Source organism: Miniopterus natalensis, chromosome 13 (genome assembly GCF_054644295.1).
Source record: "Miniopterus natalensis isolate mMinNat1 chromosome 13, mMinNat1.hap1, whole genome shotgun sequence".
Taxonomy (NCBI): domain Eukaryota; kingdom Metazoa; phylum Chordata; class Mammalia; order Chiroptera; family Miniopteridae; genus Miniopterus; species Miniopterus natalensis.
The window spans coordinates 38,838,625-38,864,875 of record NC_142093.1 but is presented as its reverse complement, the minus strand read 5'-3'; the positions used below and the strand labels follow the sequence as shown (position 1 = coordinate 38,864,875).

Sequence of the window (26,251 nt, the reverse complement as noted above, 5' to 3'; positions counted from 1 at the left end):
CCCCAGAGAAGAACCTGAGCGAACTCCCCAGGTCGGCGCACATTGTCCTCCCCTACGGCGCCCCTCAGCCGGTCTCAGCCTCCTCCAGGAGGAACGAACTTCAACTCCCATCAGACAACGCGAGCCGAGGTGGGCGGGCCCTCGCCGCGCGTGGGCGGCCCTGGCCAATAACGACTGTCGTTACAGCGAACAGTTTGGCTGCGTTTGTAAAAGACCGCGGCAGGCGAAGAGAGAGGAGGTGAGGGCGGTCGTCAGCGTTGGGGCCCTAGGGCCGCGGGGTGCGGGGTGGGGGGGCACAGGGCAGGTAAGGGGCCGTGTTCACAGAAAGCGGGGGCGGCGGTGGAACGGGTGTGGAGCCTGGAATCCCAAGCCAGAGCGTGTCCTAGGAGCAGGGTGCCCCCCAGGCTTTGCTTCTGCTTGGGCCTACTTAGAACCGGAAGTGAGCCCTCGCTCGGGGAGGATGCCGGGAAGCAGGCCTCGGTGGGGCGGGGGGCGTGCTGGGTCCTGGAATCGAGGCGGGGGGTACCAGTGTTGAAGGCCTCTTTGCCAGACACGTTTCGCGTTTCTCCACTGGCCGTTCTGCGTCCTTCCGAGGCCGCGCAGGGCTGAAGGAAACAGCCTGGACCGGGAGTTGGGAGTTCTGGCGTCTAGGCCTGCCCCTTCCTCTCACTTGTGGTTTGTCAAAGAATCCAGCAGCTCCCAACTCACCTTAGACTGTTTGGGGGCTATGAGACGTTCATCACAGCATTACTTTCTCAGAGTCAATTTCTTCACAGGTTCATGGTGTAATGTAAGAAACATCCAAACCTGTAAGAATTTGTATGTTTATTTGATCCAAACTGACAGTTTCCGGGAAGCAAAATCTCAATGGATTGAAAAAATGCTCTAGAGAGTAACAGTTTTGCACCTTATTTTATATGTTAGAATCAAAGATGAAGACGTAAGGGCGTTCCATGAAACCCATTGGTGATAGATTAGGAAGGTGGGAGAAAGCAAAGGGGGAAATCTCTGGGGTTGGATAAAGCAGACACTTTTACAAAGGGAGGTACAGGATAGTTAACATGATAACAGTAACAATGAGGGGCTCTGGTCTCCTGCTGCTGTGACAGGTTGTTACCCTGAGGGGTCTGTAAAAAGGAAATTACCCCGCTATTCCAAAGGTATGCTATATGTAGATGCAAAAAAAAATAATAGGCTCAGTTAAGATAAAGATTGACCTTTGTCAAGGAAGATACTGGCCTAGGACATAACTACAGCCATGATTCGTTTTTAGTTAGGAATTTTACATTTCAGACCATTCTATGTGGTTACTTTAGTCTCTGATTTTGTAAGGCCTGCCATGCAGCTTCCCCTGAGCTTGTAAGGTTTAGTGTGTGACCCTTTTTCGTCCACAATGGTGAGCAATACATGAGTAAAAAAAGTAAACTTTTTTAAAAAAATTAAAAAGGGCATTAGTGGAAAAACTGCTGAAATCCAAATAAAGTCTATAGTAAATAGTGTTGTACCAATGTTCAAACCTTAGTTTTGCCCTGGCCAGTGTCGCTTGTTTGGTTGGAGTGGTGGCCGCGGCACCAATTGATGTTTCTCTCTCACCCGCTCCCTTCCTCTCTAAAATCAAACCAAACCAAACCCTTAGTTTTGGCAAATGTCCCAGGGTTGTTAAGATGTTAACAGTTGGGAAAGTTGAGTGAAGAGTATACAGGAACCCTCTGTATTATCTTTGTACGCTTTCCATGAACCTAAAATTACTTCAAAATTAAAAGATTTTTAAAAAGAAATGTGCATTTGCAATTTTGAAAGATACTAACAAATTGCCCTCTACAGACCATGATCAAAAAAGTAAAAGAGCCTGGCTGGGCGTGGTTCAGCAGTTGAGCACCACCTAGGATCCAGGAGATCGAGGTTCGATTCCCGGTCAGGGCACATGCCGGGGTTGCAGGCTCAATCCCCAGTCAGGGGCGTGCAGGAGGCAGCTGATTGATGACGACTGTCTCATCATTAATGTTTCTATCTCTCCCTTCCTCTCTCTGAAACCAATAAAGATGTATTTTTTAAAAAAAAAAGTAAAAGAGAAAAATAAGAGGAAAGTGGAATTCTAATGATGATGCTAAAAACTGCAGCACCTTAAGGCTCCACATGTATGGCAAACCAGTTTCTTAATAAGCAAAGTTCTTTTTTCCACTTTAATGGTATGTTAAATCTTATCAGTGTAGTTTTTAGCTAAGCTCTTTCATATATATTAATGTTTTTTCTAGTTTGCAAATGAAAAACAACCTGAAGCTCAAAAGTTAAAAGTCTTAGCCTCAGAGATAATTGGTGGTAAAGGGCCAACGAAATCCTCCATCTTTTTACTTTTGGAACTACATTCTCTCCTAAGAACCCATGTTTAGCTGAATGAGGATACTTGCTAAAGAAATTTATTGACCTGGAAAGGAAATGCTGTGTAAACAGGTTAATGTCTCTAGATCAGTAGCTTTTAATGAGCGATGTTAGCCCACTGGAGGACATTTAGGAGTATCTGGAGACATTTTTGTTTTTTTACAACTTGAGGAGGAGGTGTTGATTGCTATTAGTATCTAGTGGGTAGAGCTCAGAGATACTACTAAATATCCTGCAATGCATAGAATACCCCTCTAACAACCAAAAATTATCCAGGCCTAAATGTCAGTAGTGCCAAGGTGGAGAAACCCTGCTATAGACCATATTTCAGAAAACTTTATTCACTCAGTGGATACTCAGCAAGCAAATATTACAGTTAGGGGATTAATTCATAGCACCAGTGAAAAGATGGGCATTCTTAGACTTATTTGTACCTTTCAGTTTGTTAATCAGTGGACTATAGAAGATGTGGAGGGAAATGGGGAAAAGCAATGCTAACAGCCTATTTCTAAATCACAAGCAGATTACTTTTTTAAAAACATTTAAAATACTGAACTAGTTAATAACATGCATGCTGAACTGATGTCTGTAACTTACTTTGAAATGCGTCAAAGTAGAAGGGATTGATGGATGGCAAGGGGGATGGATAAACATGTAATAAAGCAAACACAGTAAAATGTTAATTGTAGAATCTAGTGAGTGAGTACATGGAGGTTCACTGTATAATTGTACTTTTTTATATGTTTGAAAATGTTCCTAATGGAGGGAAATCAAAAGCAGAGATTTATACTCTTAACAGACACAAGGTTAGTGTAAACTGCATAGCTAATTTTCCTGGGTGACCTCAGGCAAGTTACTTAACTTTTAAATTTTCATCTGAAGAAGGGTTGTTGTTTGGCTTAAATAAGAGACTAATATTGTGAGGTTCAAATAAAATTATGAATGGGAAAGCACTTGGAAAAGCATAAAGCGCTCTAAAAATGTAAGGCATTAGTATTAGGAAGGATGAGTTTTTGACTGATTATATACCATGGCTCTAAGTGTTCTTGACAACTCTCTGTGTAATGCCATTAGCACTGTTTTGTTGCAATTAGAAATATAAAACAATAATTTCCATAACAATTTCTGTCAAATATTTCTCAAATATTTGTGAAATACTTAGATTTCTATTCTGAGAGGAAAGAATCATTCTCTCTTTGCATAACTTTATCATTTTTTCTTGTTTTATTTATAGACTGCCAACATTTCCACATAGGGAATCTTCTTTGTGAAACATTGGGCAGGAGCTTTGCCATTGACTGGCCAAGAAGGAAAATGTAGAATGTCTGCATTGTTACACTGTGGAGTCCAAACTTCAGAAGACTTTGAGTTAAGCAGTAACATTTACTCTGTAAATGATTATGTCTTCGCCTGTCCTCTGTGATCATCACAAACTAATGAAACATCTTTTTAGGTCTTATCAATTTAGGTCACACTGTTTTCTGGATGCTCTGGCAGCTGAAACAGGTAAGATTGGGCTGGGTGTTGTGAGGAAGGGTGGAAGGGAAAGAACTAACCTTTCCCATTCTCCAGTCCTTGCTCAAGTTAAACATCTGTGCATGTAAAGATAGGTTAACTAAACCTAGGTCGTTGTATAGGACAGGACTGAACCTAGAGAAATGCTTTAGTTGTTACAGTAGGATTTTAAAAAATACATAGAGATATGAAATGCACTGTTTCCTCCACTTTTGTTTTGTTTGAGGGTTTCAATTGATGTTGTGTTTGAGGGTGCAATTTGAAAATAGTAGATAGCTTCTTTATGTCTCACTTTCTGTACTAAATATCGTAAGTGATTTTTTTGTATTGTAAATCCTCGCCGGAGGATATTTTTTCTGTTGATTTTTAGAGAGAGTGGATAGGACGGGGGCGGGAGAGAGAGACAGACAGACAGACATCAATGTAAGAGAGACACATCAATTGATTGCCTTCTGCACATGCCTGGGCCAGGGATCGAGCCTTCAACCAAGGTACATGCCCCCCTGGCTGGAATCGAACCCTAGACCTTTCAGTGCATGGGCCAGTGCTCCACCACTGAGCCACACTGGCCAGGGCTGAATATCATAAGATATTTTAACTGCGTGTGTGTGTATTCATGCTGATGGGTTTATTGTCTTTTCTAGGGGCCTATGAAAAATGGAACCAAACTCTCTGAGGACTAAAGTCCCAGCTTTCTTATCTGATTTGGGAAAGGCCACATTGAGAGGAATTAGAAAGTGTCCCCGATGTGGCACATATAATGGAACCCGGGGACTGAGCTGTAAGAACAAGACATGTGGAACCATATTCCGCTATGGTGCACGGAAGCAGCCTAGTGTTGAAGCTGTCAAAATCATAACTGGCTCTGATCTGCAGGTCTACTCAGTGCGGCAAAGAGACCGGGGCCCTGATTACCGATGCTTTGTGGAGCTAGGTGTTTCAGAGACTACAATCCAGACAGTAGATGGGACGATCATCACTCAGCTGAGCTCTGGACGGTGTTATGTCCCCGCCTGCCTGAAAGCTTCCACCCAGGGTGTTGTGGAAAACCAATGCCAGCACATCAAGTTGGCAGTGAACTGCCAGGCAGAGGCCACCCCTCTGACTCTGAAGAGCTCAGTCCTGAATGCAATGCAGGCCTCCTCAGAAACCAAGCAAACCATCTGGCAGTTGGCCACAGAACCCACAGGTCCCCTTGTACAGAGAATTACTAAAAACATTTTGGTGGTGAAATGCAAGGCAAGCCAGAAGCATAGTTTGGGGTACTTGCATACATCCTTTGTGCAGAAAATCAGTGCCAAAAGCTTGCCTGAGCGCCGTTTCTTCTGCTCCTGCCAGACTCTGAAATCGCACAAGTCGAATGCCTCCAAGGATGAGGCAGCACAGAGATGCATTCATTTCTTTGCTTGCATCTGTGCCTTTGCCAGTGATGAAACATTGGCTCAGGAATTCTCAGACTTCCTAAATTTTGATTCCAGCGGTAGGTGGTATGATTGACACACTCTGTTTTTCTAAAATGACAATGAAAGAGTTCCACTGTCGGCATTTGGAAATTGTCCTAGCAAGCTTCAGAAGCAGTTGCTAGATAATTCAAATGAAAAGCATTTCTTCTTTTAATCCCAGTCAGCACTTGCATAAAAGTTGATTGGTTGGTTGGTTGGTTGGTTGGTTGAATTAATGATCAAGAGACTTGGACATTTTCATTGAGACAATGAATCTAGTAAAGTTAGCCTTGCTTTCACTTTTTTACCCTTCTACAGATGCCGTATGTTAATAAAAACAAAGAACAAAAAAATTCCCTTTTATTTTGACTTGTTTGCTTGTTTCTTGTCTTTGAAGATGGAGAAAACAAGTACCTTGCTCAAAAGAAAACCTTTAAAGTTTCTGAAGCAAGTCTTTTGTTGTTAACATATTTTTACCTTGTAGATACTTTTTATTTTCATTTCCTTTTTTTTTAAGGTAATGAACTTTTTTTTTTTTTTTTTAAGAGTGGGAGAAAAGGAGAGAGAGAAAGAAACATCTGTGTGAGAGAGATACATTGATAGATTGCCTCCCATACTCGCCCCAACCAGGGATTGAACCTTCTACCTTCTGGTACATAGGATGACGTTCCAACCAACTAACCCACATGGGCCAGCGCTATTTTTATTTCTTATTAATCTTTAGTTGGCAGCAGCTCCCAACTTTTTAGTTTTACATTTCTCTGTTGAGTTGTCTATCAAGTTAACGTTGTACGAACAAAAACATGTTTTTGGCTGTCCTTTAAAGAAACTTTTTTTTTTTTTTGCAGATCCACAATCTTTTTTTAAAATTAAATTTATTGGGATGACATTTGTTAGTAACAACATATAAGTTTCAAGTATATAATTCTATGATATGTCATCTGTATATTGCATTGTGTGCTCACCACCCATTGTCTAGTCTCTCATATATATTTGACCCCCTTTACCCTCTTCATCATCCTTCCACCCCTTTACCATCTGTTAACCTTCAAACTGTTGTCTGTGTCTATGAGTTTGTTTGTTTGTTGTTGTTCTTTTTAATCCTCACCGGAGGATATTTTTTTTCATTGATTTTTAGAGAGAGTGGAAGGGAGAGGGAGAGAGAAACATCGATATGAGAGAGAGAGAGAGACATTGATTGGTTGCCTCCCACATGTGCTCGGACCAGGGCCAGGGATTGAACTTGAACATCCCCTTGACTGGGAATCGAACCCACGACACTTTGGTCCACAGTCCAAAGCTCTAACCACTGAGCAAAACTGGCCAGGGCTGTTTTGTTTTTTTTGTTGCCTTTTTTTTTTTTAAAATATATCTTTATTGACTTTAGAGAGAGGAAGGGAGAGGGAGGGAGGGAGCGAGAGAGAGAAACAGCAATGATGAGAGAGTCGTCAATGATTGGCTGCCTCCTGCATGCCCCCAGTTGAGGATCGAGCCCGCAGCCCTGCATGTGCCGTGACTGGGAATCAAACCACAATTTCCTGGATCCTAGGTCAATGCTCAACTCCTGAGCCACACCCAGCCGGGCTGTTTGTTGCTTTTTGTTTCATATCCCACATATGAGTAAAGTCATATGCTTTTTGTCTTTTTCCATCTGACTCATTTTGTTTAGCATGTTATTCTCAAGATCCGTTCATGCTGTCACAAATGTCAGTATTTTAATCTTTCTTATGGCTGAGTAGTATTCCATTGTATATATGTACCATGTCTTCTTTATCCAGTCATCTTTTGAAGGACGCTTAGATTGCTTCCATGTCTTGGCTACTGTGAATATTGCTGCAATGAGCATAGGGGTACATATATCTTTATGAATAAATGTTTTCAATTTATTTGGGTAGATACCCAAAAGAGGGATTGCTGGGTAATATGGTAGCTCTATTCTTAATTTTTTGAGGAACCTCCATACTGTTTTCTGTAGTGGCTGTTTCAGTTTTCATTCCCACCGGCAGTGTATGAGGGTTCTTTTTTCTCCATGTCCTCTCCAATACTTGTTATTTCTTGTATTATTGGTAATAGCCATTCTAACAGGTGTGAGGCAGTATGTCCTTGTTTGATTTGCATTTCAAAGGAACTTATTTTAATGCTGGCAATCACTCCATTGTTTGGGGATTTGGGTTTTTATAAATTAATTTTTCTCTAAGTAGAGGTTGATACTTCCTCTTGGATAGTAGTAATAATTTAGAAATCTGTTATATTTTAGGTCTTAAAGAGATTATTGTGCCCCAGTTGGGCTGCCCTTCAGAATCAACAGTATCAGCTTGTGAGTCTCCTCCGTCTAAGGCGAAGAAGAGGAAGAAGGAGGAAGTACCTGGTGAGAAGCTGTTTAGTTGGTTGGTTTGATGGTGTTGTCTTTAGAGATTGTTTTACTTGTTTCACTAAATCTCAGCAATTACAAGAAACAGTTTTTATGGTGGTTTTTTTCCTGAAAAAGTTTTACCCTTCATTAATGATTCTTTGTCCAGTCAATTTAAGTATTGGTTTTACTGACTAAATATAAGAATGAATCAAACTCAGCTCTTATTATTGAATATGTTTGTTCATCCCCTAAACAGTCAGACTAGTCTTACACCTTAACCTGCCTTAGGACAATGTTATGAGGTTTTCATCCATAGAGTAACTTGTGACAATAATTCATTATCTTTTCCACACTAATGTAGGAATATACATTTATATATATACATAAATATATATGTGTGTGTGTGTTTAACTAAAATAATACCATTGTCAGTTAATGACTCTTACAAATCAATATGAAAATGCTGAATTATCCTAGTAGATAAGTGTCAAAAGACCTAGACTCTAAATACAGAGAACAAATTACCTGGTCCACAAATGTGGACCAAACTACAAACTCACTAGTGAACAGAGAAATGCAAAAATTTTAGAAATACAAAATTAAAATAAGATACTTTTTGCTACCAAATTAGCAAAGCTTTTTAAAATGATGAGACCACAGGTAAAGGTGAAATTCGGGCTCTCTGTCATGGCTAGTGTAAATTGCTATGATTATGAGTATAGGGAGTATTGCTAGAGGTGGGTCAGGTGATCATGCACAGGAGTTTTGGTGCTGGGAAGTTGGAGAAAGGTGGAGAAACAAAGTGACATCATTTTCATGTTTGTAAGAGATAATTCTGGCAGCAATGTAGAGCAGAGATTGTTGTTAAATGTCTACTTATTTGTTTTTCCCAGGAAAAATTGAAGTTCAAAAAATAAAGATCTTACCCTTTGATGCAGGAGTCCACTTCTAAATAATCATTTTTAAGGAAACAATCCTTGGTACAGGAAAAGCATTTTGTCTAGAGATGCTCATTTTATGGTTATTCATAATATTGAAAAATTAGAAACAACTAAGGGCCAACCACTAGGGATAGTTAAATGAACCATGATAAAACCACCTGCTAGACTATCAGACAACCATTAGAAATGATTATGTAGAATTTGGAGAAATGTTTAGGTCACTCAGGTAGCCAGATAAAGTACAAATGCTCAAACTTGACTTTCAGATAAACAGTTGAATAATTTTTTAGTATATGCATCTCTCTTGCAATATTTGGAACATACTTACATTAAAAATTCCTTTGTTTGAAATTAAAATTTTTTTTTACTAAATCTCACAGTCCTGGTAAAATTACAGCTACTTAAAATCACAAAAACCAGCAAAATAGTCTATTCATAGAAAAAATGGAAGATAGTTCACCAGGAAATTAATAGTGATTGTCTGAGAGGTGGGAGCAGTGGGTGAATTTTTATTTCTTCCTTTTACTTCTGGTTCCCCCCAGTTTCCTACAAAGAGCTTCAGAAACTTAAAATGTTATATATAAAGGCTAATGCTAATTTAGAAATTATCAAAAACTTTTTATGTTTTAGATTTTTCAGAAATTAATACAGAATCTATTTATGTTCTACAGACATGTTATTAAACACTATAATGATTTATGGTTTAGGTGCACAGATCAACAGTTCACTGTTGCCTCAAGACACAGTGAGCAGTAATCTAAGGAAAAGTGGCCTGAAGAAACCTGTGGTTGCTTCTTCATTAAAAAGGCAGAGTAAGTTTCCCTGCTTCACAATAGGCTAAAAAGGTGGAAAATCATCTGAAAGAAGGTAAAAGCAGTAAATCCAAAAAAATGTTGCATGGTGTACCCCAAGGAATGCTAAGATAAACACTAGTAGGCACTGAGGCTGAAGTCTGTTCTGTCCCACTGGTCTCAAATTATGCTCAAAACCAAACTGCAGCCCTGGCCAGTGTTGCTCAGTGGTTAGAGCACCAGCCCTTGCACCAGATGGTTGCAGGTTCGATTTCCAGAGGTAAAGGGCATGTACCTGGGTTGCAGGTTCAATCCCCACCCTGGTCAGAGTGCATGTGGAGGCAGCCAATTGATGTGTCTCTCTCACATCAATGTTTCTCTCTCTCTCTCCCTTCCTCTCTCTCATTCTTCCTCCCTTCCACTCTCTCTAAAACTCAATGGTAAAAATATCCTCGGGTGAGGATTAACAAAACAGAAAACAAACAAACAAAAAGAACAAATTATATCTTTAAATAACATGGAACAAAAATTACTGACATATTTTGGCAGAGGTATTTTGTACGATTTTTCCTACAAAAATATGGATATTTAAAGTTAAAGAAGAAATATGTTTTATAATTATTCAGTGATAAATATTTGTTGACAAAGGCAAATACAGTCTGTTCTCTGCAGTTAGTAAAGTTTGAAAACATACCTAAAAACAATAGCATGATTATCATTCTGAATTTATGAAGACAGAATGACTTAATTTGAACATAACATATATTTATATATATCACTTTTCTAGCGAGAATAATTAATCTCAGACATTTGAGGAATCAACCTTTTCTTAAACTTTTTATACATTCTGGAAAAATAGTTTAGTTCGATTTTGGTAGTATTTATTGAATACTTGCTATGATATTGTTGGTCATATAATATGGCTGGGTGATTAAAAACTATACATCATCCTGCCCTCATACTCTGATTTGGAAGACCAATACATAAATATAAAATAAGACCAAATCTTAGTGAACTAATTAAGAACTTACACATTCCAGGAATAAATGTCTTTGGAAGGCAATAAATAAACAGATCAACTGTATCAGGTCTAAGATTTTCAACAAATTTTCATCACTTCCTTTGACACAAAGAAGAAAGAAAATAGCTTTTAATCTAAATTATCACTGTATGCATTTACCTATGAGAATTTTAATTTCAAATGGATAGTAGTTATGGCATTGGTATCTCTCTGTAGAAGAGAATGTACTTCAGACATGTGAAGACATTTCAGGAGAAGAAATAGAATAGAATGTCTCTGTGAATAGAGAAATGTTAATCAGAAATAGGGCCAATTTATAGATCTCTAAAACAGCCATTATACAAAGCCATTCTTCAATGTGCAGTTTAGTGTTGAAAGGCTGCAGACTTCCTGTGGTTACTAATCGTGAACCTATTAGTATCTCAGAGCTTTTCATTTCTTTTTTCCTAAATGGATTCTTAAAAAAAAAATCCTAGAATCTTCCATTTCACTTAATTTCTTTGAATTTCAGCTTCTTGTTCTTTTATCTGTACAAACTCCTTAACTTTTCAAACTTCAATTAACTGTTTATTTTGTAAGAAAAAATAAGTTACTAAAGCGTTTTTTGTTTTTCGTAGTCTGCGGTCAGCTGTTAGATGAGGCACAAGTGACCTTATCTTTCCAAGACTGGCTGGCCAGTGTCACAGAACGCATCCATCAAACCATGCACTATCAGTTTGATGGTAAGTATTAGTCCCACAACTGGGCTCTTGCTGCAAGTAGGAGAAATTAAAGCAATTGTGCTAGAGTTCTCTGTTTTGGTAGGAAAAGTAAGTGGGCTTGACTCCAGAGTACATTGGGCCACAAAAAGTAGAATTCTAAGTGAAAGAAAGTAATACTTTATTTCAATGCAGGATCAGCAAAATGAATTTAGAAATGGAAGAGGAAAAACACAACAAATAATAAAGCTTAGGGTAGATAGCTTTGACCTGGGGGGAAGGGTGTTTGGTGAAGGATATATCAGAGCCTTAGAAGATCGTTGTAACTCTCAAACTTAAAATTGAAGCAAGAGGGCAGAAAGTTTAGAGAAAATCTAAACATGTGAGACAAAAAGTTACATAATATTACATAGACATGCTACAGAATATTGGAGAACACAGGCTAGGTATGATATATAGACTCATGGAACCTCAGCAATTTCAGAGGTGGACCATCCAGCCAGTCCTTTCCCATTGCTTTAAAAGCATCTTTGACAGATGGTTTTCCAGGCTTTGTCCAGTGATGAGGAGCTCACTGCTTTCCAAGGTAGTTCATAACATTGTTGGACAGTGATAGGTGTGAGGAAGTTCTTCCTCATGCTAAGTGGACATGTTTGCTTATAATACTTCCTATTGGTTCTTGTTCTGTACTCTAGCCACATGGAATAGGTCTGTTCCTGTTTCTGAAAAACAGCCCTGCTACTGCACACACATCCATTGCCCTGCTTGACAGGTCTTCCCTTTTCTAAGTGTTACACCTTAGGTCTTCACATATTCCTCATGGCATATTTACAGATCTCATATCATTTTGATGTTCTTTGATGATTATATTGCAGTTTTTGGATATCATTTTAAAAATAAAATGTACTCCAAACTGAATAGCAGATACTCAGTAAAAGAAGATGAGTGTTGAAGGATTAGAACAGTTATGACTTTATGTTGAGGAAAGGCACAAGAATGGAGGTCTTGAGATGGAGGTCATGCTTGTTTATATTAATTCAGAAAAAAATAAAACTTCAGAAGTTTTTAGAAAATAAACTAAGGAAGGTTAAACAGAGAATCTATGTTTTCCTTTAAAGATTTTATTTATTTATTGTTTGAAATAATATAATAAATACCTAGTAACCCACATCCCAGAACAGAAAATAGAACATTGACAATGTAAGCTATACTATACACTGTGATCCTTTTCCATCTTATTCCTGTACCACCCCCTCACCATCTTCATTACCATCACCTTTGTCCAAGTCACCATCTCCTGGACTGTGAGTCTGTCTCTTTTATGAGGGCTTTTCAAGATTAATTTGTAAGCCTAAGCTGTAGCCTCACATCAGCTGAGTTCTGCTGAATTAGCACTTTATTTATTTATTTATTTATTTATTTATTTATTTATTTATTTATTTTTAAATATACCTTTATTGATTTCAGAGAGAGGTAAAGAGAGGGAGAGAGAGAGATAGAAACATCAATGATGAGAGAGTTGTCATTGATCTGCTGCCCCTGCACGCCCCCTGACTCGGGATCAAACGCCGATCTCCTGGATCCTAGGTTGATGCTCAACCACTGAGCCATGCCCAGCTGGGCTAGCACTTCTTTTAGAGCTGTTATGATCTCATATGTAGCCCATATTCTAATTTCAAGAAGAAAGATTTTAAAAGTCTTTCATCTGGTGACTTCTCTAAACTACCTAGATATTACTATTTTAGTGCTTCAAAAGGAGTGACAGTTTTGTCACTGAGATTCTGCATTCAATAAAGAGGGCAAAATCAATTGAAAGAACATAAAGTCTCTCTCTATGAATTCTAGAAGATCTTTCATTTTAATCTTCCTTCACTTGACCTTTGTTCCAAAAAAACATCTGAGCTGTCTTTGAGAGTCTTCCTTTAAGAGACATTCTTTGAGTTGCATATTTATCCACGTGGTTCTGGATGTTTTCCCTTTGCTGGGACTAGGTAGCTCTTTGGACACAGCTTTTTTTTGTTTGCTTTTTGTTTTTTAAACCCTCACCCGAGGATATTTTTTCCATTGCTTTTCAGAGAGACTGGAAGCGGCAGAGAGAGAAAGAGAGAAACCTCGATATGAGAGAGACACATCGATTGGTTGCTTCCCACATGAGCCCCAACCTGGGCCAGGGATTAAACCTGCAGCCAAGGTACATGCCCTTGGCCAGAATGGAACTCGGGATGCTTCAGTCCATGGGCTGATGCTCTTAACCACTGAGCCAAACTGACTAGGGCACTGGACACAGTTTTTTAAGAAAAACTCAGAACTCTTTCGACTACTACTTTGAACACTCTGTTGACTTTTGTTGACCTAGTGTCTTGTAAGTTTCTTTAAAAGGTTTTTTAAGTATTTGCAAACATTTTATCTGCCTGAGATCACATTCAGAGAGAAAGACTGGTGTTTATTGGATAGTGTCCTAATTTTGCGGTCTTTGGCATTCTTCATCCAAATCATCTGAGGGAGAGCATGTATGTACTTTGATTAGACATGAATGAATATAGCAAGTGCCTGGGGATAGTAAGCAGGAGTGAATCAAGTTTGCCTTCTCAACTCTGCTTCATTGTTCTCATCTTACTTCATATACTCTTTCAAGGAAAATATCTGTGTCATGGTGGTGTTTACAAAATTGGGGATTCAAAAGCTATCCTTGGTGGATAACAAGGGTCTGCTATATTTTTTATGATTTCAAGGGATCAAGAGTAGGGCTGATTGCCCTACCCAGTTTGGCTCAGTGGTTAGAGTGTTGTCCTGCAGACTGAAGGGTCCTCCTGGGTTTGATTCCGGCCAAAGGCACGTACCTCTTTGCAGGCTCAGACCCGGCCCTAGTTAGGATGTGTGTGGGAAGCAACCAGTCAATGTGTCTCTCTCACTGTCTCTTTCTCTCTCCCTTCCACTCTCTCTGAAAAGCAATGGAAAAAAATATCCTCAGGTGAGGATTTAAAAAAAAAGAGTAGGGCTGGTGACAGTGTTTAACTCATAAAGGTCAATGAAAACCTTCTTTTTGCCTCTGTATAAGAAAATCTTTTTATAAAGTATTTTTAGTCATTACTGTCCTTCAATTCCATTTCTTCCACCTCTCTCTACACATAAGAAAGTCCATTGAGTTTCTTTACATTTTTTTCCCCTTTGTTGTGTACATGAGTTTCTTTAAGTGAGTTTGTTTTTTTTTTACTTTGAAGTAGTTTTTTGGCTCATAAAACCTTTATATATATAAAAATACCCAAAACACTATGCAGTATTAAATCACAATTACATTTTTTACCAATTAAAACTACCCAAATTATACATTAAAAAAAAATCCTACACCCCTGGGCCATGTTGCTCAGTTGGTTGGGCTTTGTCCCGTGTACCAAAAAGTTGCTGGTTCAATTCCAGGTCAGGGCACATGCCCAGGTTGTGGGCTCAATCCCTGGTAAGGGGCATGCAGGAGGCAGCCAATCGATGTTTCTCTCTCCCTCTTCCTCTCTCTCTAAAAATCAATTAAAAAATACATTTTTTAAATCCTACAGAACTAAATTCTGAAGTGACATTATGACTTAAATACTATGACAAAATAGGTAATTCGTATAACATTAATTCACTGCACAAAGCTGCCAGATACTTTCATAAGTATAATCATTGCAGAGTGCAAATGAACATAGTTTCAACGTTACACATTTAGTTGAAGAAACTGTGCCTCTGCCTAAGGAACTCTCAGATTTCTGGCACAAGAAGTTGGTCTGTTTTAACTGAATGAGTTTCTTCTTATTTCCTAAAGGCAAACCAGAGCCACTGGTGTTCCACATTCCTCAGTCCTTTTTTGATGCCCTACAACAGAGAATATCTATTGGAAGTACAAAAAAACGGCTTCCTAATTCCACCACAGGTATGGGATTTTTTTATGTCAGGAACAGCAGCAAATGTCTTGTCTGTAGAGAATTATGTTTAGAAAAATGGTGTGAAATTTTTAGGAGTAGGACTTTTAGCCAGATGCTGAGCTCATGAAGCCTTAGCCAGTCAGCTCTTGGAATAATGATCACACTCTTCAGTGTGACCCTGTACTTACTCCAGTGCAAGTTAATGGGACAATTCAGAAAGCACAAACTTGGTAAAAGAACAACAATGAAGTGCAGTGAAGGTGCCCACCAAGAAGTTTGATGTTTTCTAGATATGAATCAATTTCAACAAAAGCATTGCAGGCTCCAATCATTTGGGCTGGCTTCTTGGAAGCATATTACAGTATGTATCAAAAACTAAAACTTGTTTTTTGTGATTTCCAATTTTTGACAAAGGAAGATTTCATTTTTAGAGTTATTCTTAGGCTTGGAACACTATCGTTACATTATTTTGGTACTTATTTCTTGGTTTTATATAACATCTTTCTACTAGACATTTCAACATACTTATTGGGAAGTATAAGGAAATAAGGGAGAGAAAAGGAGGAAGAAAGGATTGCTTGGTGGCAATAGCCCAAGAGTAACTAGAGCTAGAAATCAGTGCTATTTCTTCAGCAAATTGTTATTTGATGATATAATAGGGACTATGGGGCTGTTTGAGGTTTAATTCTGTTTTTGAATAATACAAGCTGCGAATGAATCACTATGTTTAGGGCCATGGAAATCTTTGTCTTCACAGCTTACCTACCTGACTTTTGAAGCAGTGTTGATTCTTTCTTTCATTTTAAACTTTAGGCCTAATATATTAATTTTAACCCATCCCTTAGCTAGTTTTGCACTTTCAGTGGAACCCCTTTATAATCCTGCAGGCAGGACAATGGAGCGGCAACCATGTTAGCAGACTTAAACTCCGTGTAATTATTTTAAGGACTATGATTTGACCTCTGATATATCTAAAGTTATAAGAGATGTAGAAGCTGGGGGCGTTTGTTGTTGTTTTGTTGTTTTTGTAGGGGTTTTTTTAATCCTCACTTGAGGAGTGAGGATATTTTTTTCATTGATTTTTTAGAGAGAGTGGAAGGGAGAGGGAAGGGGGGGGTCGGAGAGAGAGATAGAAACATTAATGTGAGAGAGACACAGTGATTGGTTGCCTCCCACATGTGCCCTGACCAGAGGTGGGTACTGGGCCTGCAACCCTGGCACGTGCTCTTGACCGGAATGAAACCCTCAACCCTCTGGTGCACAGGCCAACATTCTTAGCCATTGTGCCACACCGGCCGGGGCTAGAAGCTGTTTTATAATGGAATCCTGTGCATGTAGATTCACCAAACAAAGAAACAAGTTTTTAAGGTACTAGAAATAAGTAGCATCTCAAAGAAGCATCAGAGAGAGATGTTATATAGCAGAAATTTTTATCACTTGATTTGTTACATTTACATCAAACCCTATTATATATTTGCCTCTAGATTTTCTCTTTTAAATGTGCTGAGAATCTATAAGGAAAGAATGGCACTGCACTGAAATGTCTGGAAACTGGGTAACAAATACTGAAAGAGATTGTTATTTTTTGGTAGGCTAATTTCGTTCCCTTTTTACATTGAAGCTTTTGTTCGAAAAGATGCCTTGCCACTGGGAACCTTTTCCAAGTATACCTGGCATATCACTAATATCCTGCAAGTTAAACAAATCTTAGATACTCCTGAGGTAAGAGTTTATTTCTACAATAGTGGGAGGGCAGAGAGAAGAGAGGGAAGCAAGTGTGGGAAGTGTGTTTCTACCAGCTCCTTGAGTTACAAGACACCAAAGAGAATTCTTTTTTTCATATTAAGAGATTATTCAGAAATATTCATGGCTTTATAATGCTGACTCTAATTTTAATGGGTATTCCCTAGAGCTTGAAAAAGTATCTTAAATTGGAGTCTTTTTTTCTTTGCATTTGGGATTAGAAAACAGGAATGATTTTTTCTATAAATTAAATCATGATCTCCTACTAGCCATGGTGAGCCCTAGATTAACTGGCAGGCAGCTAAAAAATATATAAATAATTTGAGATGATATACTATTTGTGAAATTAGTGGGCCCCGCACAATTAAACACTCCTTCCCAAACTGCAATTTAGTTCTCATTAGAAAAATGACCCTTAGTTTGTGTTCTTTTTCAAGGGAAATATTAGATATTTTTAAACACTTTTTTCCAGCAGACCCTGAAAATTTGAGGATTTTCCCTTCTTACAATAATGGATTATTATAGAAGATTCAGTATAATGTGATTTGATGTGTTAAGAGGAGCTTAATTTCAAGACATTGTTATGTTCAGAAGAATAAATTGCTTGGTAGCTGTTATGTTCAGAAGAAGAATAAAAGGCCTATGTTAGCAATAAAGACATTTGAGGAACTTCCTTAAATGCAAGATATCAGAGGCACCTTCTAGCCTAGAACAAGTGATGTTTAGGGAGACACTGAGCAACCGAGAGCAAAGTCAAGTGAGGGAAAAGAGTTAATAATCATTGAGCTTCTATCTGTTGGGCGTTATTTACCTGTATCACCTCATTCATGTATTTTGCAGATGAGAAACAGGCTTTGAGAAGCTCACCCTGCTGTTTAGTGGCAAAGACAAAATTCAGTTCAAGTTCTGTCTGGCTCAGTCCCAAGGATGGTGTGAAGCACACAGGATGGTGAGGTCAGCTGTAGGTGCTATCAATAGAGTTTTTAGGAAAATGTTCTAGCAGAGAAGTAGGGGAAGGGAAAAAACCAATTTTAGAGCAGGTCTGTGCCAGTAGTGGTCATGTAGCCATGAAGATGTTTGGCTGGGGTTTAAATTAAAGTTATATAGATAAAAAGAAAGCCAAGCCATGAATGGTGTAAGGAATGCAAGGCAGATTTGTTGACAGAATTTAGTTGAAAATGCAAGGGGGAGAAAAAAGAGAACACAAGGGGAAGATTTAATTAATTTGAATGTCCTTAATAAGGAACAGTGAATACATTAAAGATCTATTCTCATCCAAGTGTTTGTCTACTTTGAAAGTTTTTCTTTCTCACCTTTCTTGGTATTGTCTCCATGTCCAGATGCCCTTGGAAATTACCCGAAGTTTTATCCAGAACAGGGATGGGACTTACGAGCTGTTTAAATGCCCTAAAGTGGAAGTAGAGAGCATAGCAGAAACCTACGGTCGTATAGAAAAGCAACCAGTGCTGCGGCCCTTGGAACTAAAAACTTTTCTCAAAGTTGGTAAGTGATTGGTGGTTTCAATAGTGCCTCTTCCTGTGAAGACAGCTATGTGCAAACATTATCCTAGATTTTGGATCTTGACCTTAAAAAAAGAAGGAACGTTTACTCATCTTGTAAAAGGTAATCATACGATAAGGTATTTTGCTTCATTTGAGCCAGGGCTTTAAAAATAAAATTATAGGAGTAATATAATCAGCTGCCTCCTGCATGCCCCCTACTGGGGATCAAGCCCGCAACCTAGGCATGTGCCTGACTGAGAATCGGACCAGTGACCCTTTGGTGCATGGGACAATGCTCAACCAACTGAGCCACAACTGTAACCATTTTTAAGTTCTGTGACATTAAATACATTCACATTGTTGTGCAACCATCACCACCATCAATCTCCAGAACTTTTTCATCTTTCTCAACTGTAATTATACCCTTTAAACACTAACTGCCCACTCTGCCTCCTCCTAGCCCCTGGCAACCACCATTCTACTCTTTTTCTCTTTGAATTTGACTGTTCTAGGTACCTCATGTAAATAGAATCAGACAATATTTGTGTTTTTGTAACTGGCTTATTTCAGTTAGCATAATGTTGTCAACATCCATATGGTAGCAAATGTCAAAATTTCTTTCCTTTTTGTTTATCCATTCATCTGTTGATGGACACCTGGGTTGCTTCAACCTTTTGACTATTGTGAATACAACATTTTTAACAGCTGCATAAAATTCATTCATTAAAGTATCTCACACTAATCAGTCCTTTAAGTTGTTTCAGACATTTTGCTGGTGTTTTATTTAGGGTTTTTTATTATCTATTCATAGTGATAATTGCCTATAATTTTCTTTTTTGGAGGCTATATTTTTTTGGGTTTTGGTAAAAGTTATATAGAAAATGATTTTGGAAAGTTTGGGGAAAAATTAAATAGTTAGGAGATATCCATTCCATAAATGTTTAAAAACATTATTTTCTGGACCTAACCCTTTCTTGCAGGTAGTTCTCTAAAGTCTTTCAGCTTTTTCTGATTTACATTTATATTCATGGCTTGTTTATATCTTTTTTGGAATCAATTTTGATAGTTTATATTTTCCCCAGGGCTCATCTCTTTTGATCTCAAATTTAAATTATGTTGTGAAAATTAATAAATAATAACCTCATTTAAAATGGAGTCAGGAGGCTAGAGAGAGAATTCTTATGCACGTCACTCAATGCACACTACTGACCCCAAGAGGAAACGAGGTATTTTGCATCTTCAATAGACAGGAAGTGAAACTACTTTACTACTAAGCAGGAGGAAAAATAGATTCCTCCTTGCCCAGTAGCAGCTTAGTCAATGGAGATTGGAAAGGCAGCCAATGAAAAGTCATTATACTTTGAACTTTCAGTTTCCTCCAATGGATTCTTCATTTACAATAGCCCCTCTCAAGTCTTTCAAAGAGCAACCCTCTCCTTTATTTCTCTGGGCTTACTGTGGTACCCCATCTGACTGCAATTCTTTGTTATTTCCTAATAAACTCATTTTACTGGGAACTATCTGGCTGTCTACTTGTATATGGTCAACAGTGTACATTTTAATAATTTTTAGTGTAGATGATTATAACATAACTTTATTTATTTTATTATTATTTTTTAATCCTCACCCAAGGATATTTTTTCCATTGCTTTTTCAGAGAGAGTGGGAAAGAGAGAGAGAGAGAGAGAAAAAGAGAAAGAGAGAGAAAGAAACATCGATTGGTTGCTTCCCGCTCACAGGTGGACTGGGGCCAGGGATTGAGTCTGCAGCCTAGGTACATGCCCTTGGCCAGAATCGAACCTGGGACCCTTCAGTCCGTGGGCTGAAGCTCTAACCACTGAGCCAAACAGGCTAGGGCTATTTGTTTATTTTTATTATTATTATTATTATTTTTTTTTAAATATATCTTTATTGATTTCAGAGAGAGGAAAGGAGAAGGAGAGAGAGAGAGATAGAAACATCAATGATGAGAGAGTCATTGATTGAGCCCACAACGCGGGCATGTGCCCTGACCGAGAATCGAACCTTGATCGCCTGGATCCTAGGTCGACGCCCAACCGCTGAGCCATGCCCGGCCGGCTACTTGTTTATTTTTTAAGGAAATTTATTTCCTCACTTTTTTCCCAGGCTTTATTGATTTTAGAGGGGGAGGAAGGGAGAAAGAGAGAGAGAGAAACATCGATGTGAAAGAAAGAGATACATTAATTGGTTGCTTCCTAGACATGCCCGACCAGAGATCAAACCTGCAACCTAGGCACATAACTTTTAAAATCTGTTCTAACTCTGAAGTTATACACTCTATCAGAATTTTGTCTGTTCTATGGTCTTTTTCAAAGAATTGGCTTTTGTGTTTATCCAGTTGTTCTAAATTTCTGTTTTGCCCAGCCAGCGTGGCTCAGTGGTTGAGTGTCAGCCAGTGTACTAGGAGATCACAGTTCAATTCCCAGTCGAGGCACATGCCGGGATTGCAGACTCAATCCCCAGTATGGAGCAGCCGATCAATGACTATCTTTCATCATTGATGTTTCTCTCTCTCTCTCTCCCTTTTCCTTCCTCTCTCTGAAATCAGTAAAGATATATTAAATGATGAGAGAGTCACTGATCGGCTGCCTCCTGCTTGCCCCCTACTGGGGATTGAGCCTGCAACCTGGGCATGTGCCCTGACCAGGAATTGAACTGGTATCTCCTGGATCCTAGATCAATGCTCAACCACTGAGCCATGCCCTGCTGGGCAATAAAGATATATTTTAAAAAGTTTCTCAACAGAAACTTTGCAGGCCAGAAGGGAGTGGCAAGAAATATTCAAAGTGATGAAAAGCAAGAACCTATAAGCAAGATTGCTCTACCCAGCAAAGCTATCATTTAGAACTGAAAGTCAGATAAAGAGCTTCACAGATAAGAAAAAGCTGAAGGAATACATCACCACCAAACCAGTATTACCTGAAATGTTGAAGGGTCTTCTTTAAGAAGAAGCTAATGAACAAAATAATCTGAAAGACAAAATAGACCCAGAGACATTGAATCATGCAACAGACTGTTGTATCTCAGAGGGAAGAGGGAAGGGGGAGTGGGAAGATATTAACCAAAGAAGTTATATGCATATCTGTATAATCCATGGACACACAATAATGGGAGGGGGTGGGAGCAAAGTGGAGGGGGCCAGTGGGGGGGGGAATGGGACACCTGTAACACATTCAACAATAAAGATAAAAAAAAACCCAAAACTCATAATTATACTTTCAAATAACAAAAATAAAATAAATAAAAATAAAAACTTATTTAAAAAAAGATTTAAATTTCTGTTTTAATTATATTCTGCCTTTTTAATTTCTATTTTTTTAGGAATTTAGAAATATTTTCTCTCTAACCTGCTATATGAATTTGTGTTAGCAAAGATGCTATTTATCTAATATAAAGTCTTACATAACTTTAAAATGAGTCATATAATTTTATTATTTAAGTCTTCATCTTCACTTATTGTCTCTTTGATCTACCAAAGACTGAAGGACATGAAACAATTTCTTATTACAATTATGTTTTTGTTTATCAATATATCTTGACTGGTTTCAGAGAAAGGAAGGGAGAGGGAGAGAGAGATAGAAACATCAGTGATGAGAGTCATTGATTGGCTGCCTTCTGCATGCCACCTCTGGGGACCAAGCCTGCAACCCAGGCGTGTTCCCTGACCAGGAATAGAACTGAGATCTCCTGGATCATAAGTCACTACTCAACGGCTGAGCCTCGCCAGCCAGGCTACTATTATATATCTTTTTTAATGATATATTTCTAAAAGTCTTTGCTTTATTGTATTTAAATATTGTAATACAGTGTTTTTGGCACATTGATACAGGTGTCGTATTGACCTTAAAGTCAGATATTTCTCCAGCAAAATGGGTTTATTTGGCAACAGCAAAGGATTGTAGTTCATGACATGCAGCCTAATGGCAAACCATGTGCAAGTCCAGAGAACAAAGGGGAGGAACTGTTCTTTTACAGAGGAAAGGGGTTTGTTCAAAGAGGATTGTTGTAAACTAGAGTCCATTGGAGAAAACTGGGAGTTCGACATGTAATGTCTTTTCATTAGCTGAACTGTAACAGTCTTTCATTGCCTGAGTGGTTGCCAGGTGTTAAGATCCTTCTTCGTGCTGGAGTAGTAGAATAGAAACACATCTTCCTGTTAGAAATGGAAAGTAGTCTTTTCCTGTTTGGGGTAATTGACAATGAGTGGTAAAGCCCTGAGAGCTCCCCCTTTAGGCTCTTCCAACTCCAGTTTAAATGAGGTTTCTTTTTATTAATCTTCACATTGTCAATGTAAATTGTATACTTAGTCCATATAGGCTGCTATAACAAAATGTCACAAATTGGGTGGCTTATAAACAACAGAAATTTATTTCTGATAGTTCTGGAGGCTGGGAAGTCCAAGATCAAGGCATTAGCCAGTTTGATGTCTGGTGAGGGCTGACTTCCTGATTTATAGATGGCAATCTTTTCACTGTGTCCTCAACATGACAAAAGGGTGAAGGCTCTCTGTAGGGTCTCTTTTATAAGGGCACTCATTCTTCAGGGCTCCACCCTCATGACCTAATCACCTGCCAAAAGTCCCACCTCCAAATACCATCACATTGGGGATTAGGTTTTAAATTTTGGGAGTATACATTCAGTCTATGGCAATACTTTGTCAGTGTAAAAATAAATTTTGTCCTAAAATTTTTTGTCCAGTTTTACAACAGTGACACCAGTCTTCTTTTTTCATTTTTCTGTTTGCCATCCTTTTACTTTTAACTTTTTTTGTGACACTTTGTCTTAGTTGAATCTATTATCAATATTATATAGTTGGTTTTGATTTTTCTCCAATTTTAATAATTTATTCTCTTCATTATAATTGATATAGTTGGTCTTCTGTCTTCTTGTTTTGTTTTCTGGTTTGCTAAATGGACTATGTTTTCTGTGCTTAATTGTCTCCATAGTTTTGAAGATGTTACCACATTATTAAATTCTGCTGGTGTTTTATATTTCTTAAAAGCATTCTTTACTAAATTTTTCATGTTTAAGTCTTTGATCCTCTAATTTACTTTGATGTAAGGTATGTGATAAGATTCTGCCACCTTTTATTTTCTTCTAGTTATCTGCTTGATGCACACCACTTATAAGAAACACCTGCTTGTATTTCTTTTACTAAATGAAAATTTTGCCTTTACCTTATACTAAATGTCTATTCTATTTGTGTCCACTTTGGATCTTTCTGTGTTGTTCTTTTAATCTGTCTAGACATACGCCAGTACCACATTCTTTTGGTTATTAAGGATTTGTAATACATTTTAGAACCACATAGATTTTAATTCTATTTTCTTTTAGTTTTCTTGAAATGACCTTTATTTTTTCTTTTTTTAAAAATTGATTTGAAAGAGAGAGAAACATCCATGAGAGAGAAAAACATCAATCGGTCGCCTCCCGTATGCATCCTAATGGAATCAAACCCAAAACCTAGGTATGTGCCCTGACTGGAAATCAAACCCACAACCTTTTGGTGTACAGGACGACACTCCAACTAACTGAGTCACCCACCCAGGGTTGAAACTACCTTTTCTTTTTTTTGTTATTTTAAATATATCTTTATTGATTTCAGAGAGAGGAAGGGAGAAGGAGAGAGAGAGAGAGAAACATCAATGATGAGAGAGTCATTGATTGGCTGCCTCCTGCCCAACTGGGGATTGAGCCCGCAACCCGGGCATGTGCCCTGACTGGGAATCGAACGTGATCTCCTGGATCCTAGGTTGACACTCAACTGCTGAGCCACGCTCAGCCGGGCTCAAGCAACCTTTTCTTACTGGTCTTCCTTTTAATCTCATCTAGCTGTCTTTTCCTCTCAGTCTGGGCTCACGTTATGATTCTTTTGGTCCTGTTTTCATAAAGTCTGGGTCTTATTTTATACAAGGATGCCACACAGTTCCCTGAAACTTTTTTTTGGACAGATACAGCAGTATTTGCTTTTGCCTTCCCTTGGTTCTTGTTGTTTTTCCCTGTTCTTTTTTTCTCATATAGTTTTCTTTTTTTAACTTCTTTTTCCTTTCCTTTTTTATTACTGAACAGAGCAAGATCTGTCCAGACTCATTTTGGAATTTTACTAATCAGTGTTCCTTTCTTGTTCTTTTCTTTTTTTTTTTTTGTCTTCAGGCAACACTTCCCCAGATCAAAAGGAGCCAACCCCTTTCATCATCGAGTGGATCCCAGATATCCTTCCCCAATCCAAGATTGGTGAGCTGCGGATCAAGTTTGAGTACGGTCACCACCGGAACGGGCATGTGGCAGAGTACCAAGACCAGCGGCCCCCCTTGGACCAGCCCTTGGAACTGGCCCCTCTGACCACCATCACTTTCCCTTGAGACAAAACAAGAGTCCTTTGCTGCTAAATTTGCACATCCCCACCCCTTGACAACTTTAAATACTAGTTAGGTACTTAGATGGTCTGTTCCTTAGTGAACTGCTTTTAGCTAAGATGCAATTTCTTAACACATCCAAGTGAATTCTGTTGAAGAAAAACTCTCCTTGTAAATAGCCTTTTTGGTGCTGTGTATAGTCGTCATTATAGATGGGGTGGTATTTCTGGCTAGAGTGTTTAAAGGAACAAAAAGAAAACCAGCTCATTTTCCATTTTAAAGGATTCACCTTTAGAGTTTGTTTCAACCTTTGAAGTAGTTAGCAAAACTCCACCTTACACTAACAATGTTGGAAAGTTAATAACACCCTTGTTAGGAAGAATGTTAAGGACCATCCTGGCAGAGTTCCAGTCATGCCCTTTTGTTCTATTATCAAATAAAGCACAGTGTCACTAATTTTTCCAAATTGTACCTCATGTTGGCCTGATTTTAAAATTATGAACCTTTTTCCCTAGCTGGTTTGGTTTAGTGATTAAAGCGTCAGCCTATAGACTGAAGGGTCCCAGGTTCGATTCTGGCCAAGGTCACGTACCTCAGTTGCAGGCTCAATCCCTGACGACAGGGCATGTGCAGGAGGCAACTAGTCAGTGTGTCTCTCACATCCATGTTTCTCTCTCTCCCCCTACCCTTCCACTCTCTGAAAAGCAATGGAAAAAATATCCTCAGGTGACGGTTAAAAAATTAATTAAAATTATGAACCTTTTGGGGGAATTTAGGTGATGGTGAAATAGGAAAAATAGGTCCAGGTGTCAAGGGAGTATTGACAGGTCAAACTAATGCTTGTAATTGCTTATTCACTTGATACTTATTTCCTTCTTTATTCTCTAAAAAGTTTAACATCTGGTAAAATTCAATTCCTACTTCTGAGTTCATTGACCACAGAATGGAGACATGAAAGACAGAGAAGTAGAAGTCTATTTTCAAGGAGAAAAGGGAATGAACATTTTCCTATATGCCTACTATGTGCCAGGTACTTTTTTTTGCATTCCTACTTATTTTTCTCATTTAGTCTTCATTATTCTTTGAGTTTTAAGTATTATCCCTTCTTTTATAAAGTTAAAGGAACAGCTTCTCTGAGGTTAAGTATCGCTGGAAACAACATTATAAATAATGTTTTGTTTTACTTCAAAGTGCAGATTCTTTCCACTTTATTACATTGTTTTGTATAAATTCCTTATAATTCATTGACCTTGGGAAGACAAGAAAAATCCATATGAAGTAGTCTCTTGGTTTTATTTTGATTGCAAGTAACAAAAATGCAACTCATCAGTTTAGGCAGAAATAGGAATGACTGATTAGTTCATAGACACTAAAAGAGGGCTGGACAACCAACTGAGTTAGAGCTGAGGTGTAGTTAGCCAGGCTCCATCTAATCCATCTCTGCTTTTGTGGAGCTTCTGGTAAGATTCTGGCTCCTGACATGCCTGGAGGTATGGCTTCCACATTAGAGCAGAACCTACTGCTGTATTCTCCCTGACCCAAAGGGCAAAAACTCCCAAGAAATGGAATTGGCCTTATTTGAGGGGGTGG

At 38.4% G+C, this 26,251-nt stretch overlaps 1 protein-coding gene across 2 annotated transcripts; it reads left to right on the top strand.

The window, feature by feature from the left end:
• The first annotated feature begins 208 nt into the window (after positions 1–208).
• On the top strand, positions 209–26,251 carry C13H2orf42 (chromosome 13 C2orf42 homolog). 2 transcript variants are annotated; one of them, XM_016202622.2, is made up of 10 exons: positions 209–238; positions 3,614–3,885; positions 4,539–5,374; positions 7,594–7,704; positions 9,338–9,442; positions 11,060–11,164; positions 14,940–15,047; positions 16,661–16,761; positions 18,123–18,285; positions 24,459–26,251. In XM_016202622.2, the coding sequence occupies exons 3-10, from the start codon at positions 4,552–4,554 to the stop codon at positions 24,665–24,667; spliced, it is 1,725 nt and encodes a 574-aa protein (XP_016058108.1). In that variant the 5' UTR covers positions 209–238; positions 3,614–3,885; positions 4,539–4,551; the 3' UTR covers positions 24,668–26,251. The 2 variants fall into 2 exon arrangements, with proteins under 2 accessions (XP_016058108.1, XP_016058109.1); XM_016202623.2 differs by lacking the exon at positions 209–238 and adding an exon at positions 1,086–1,160.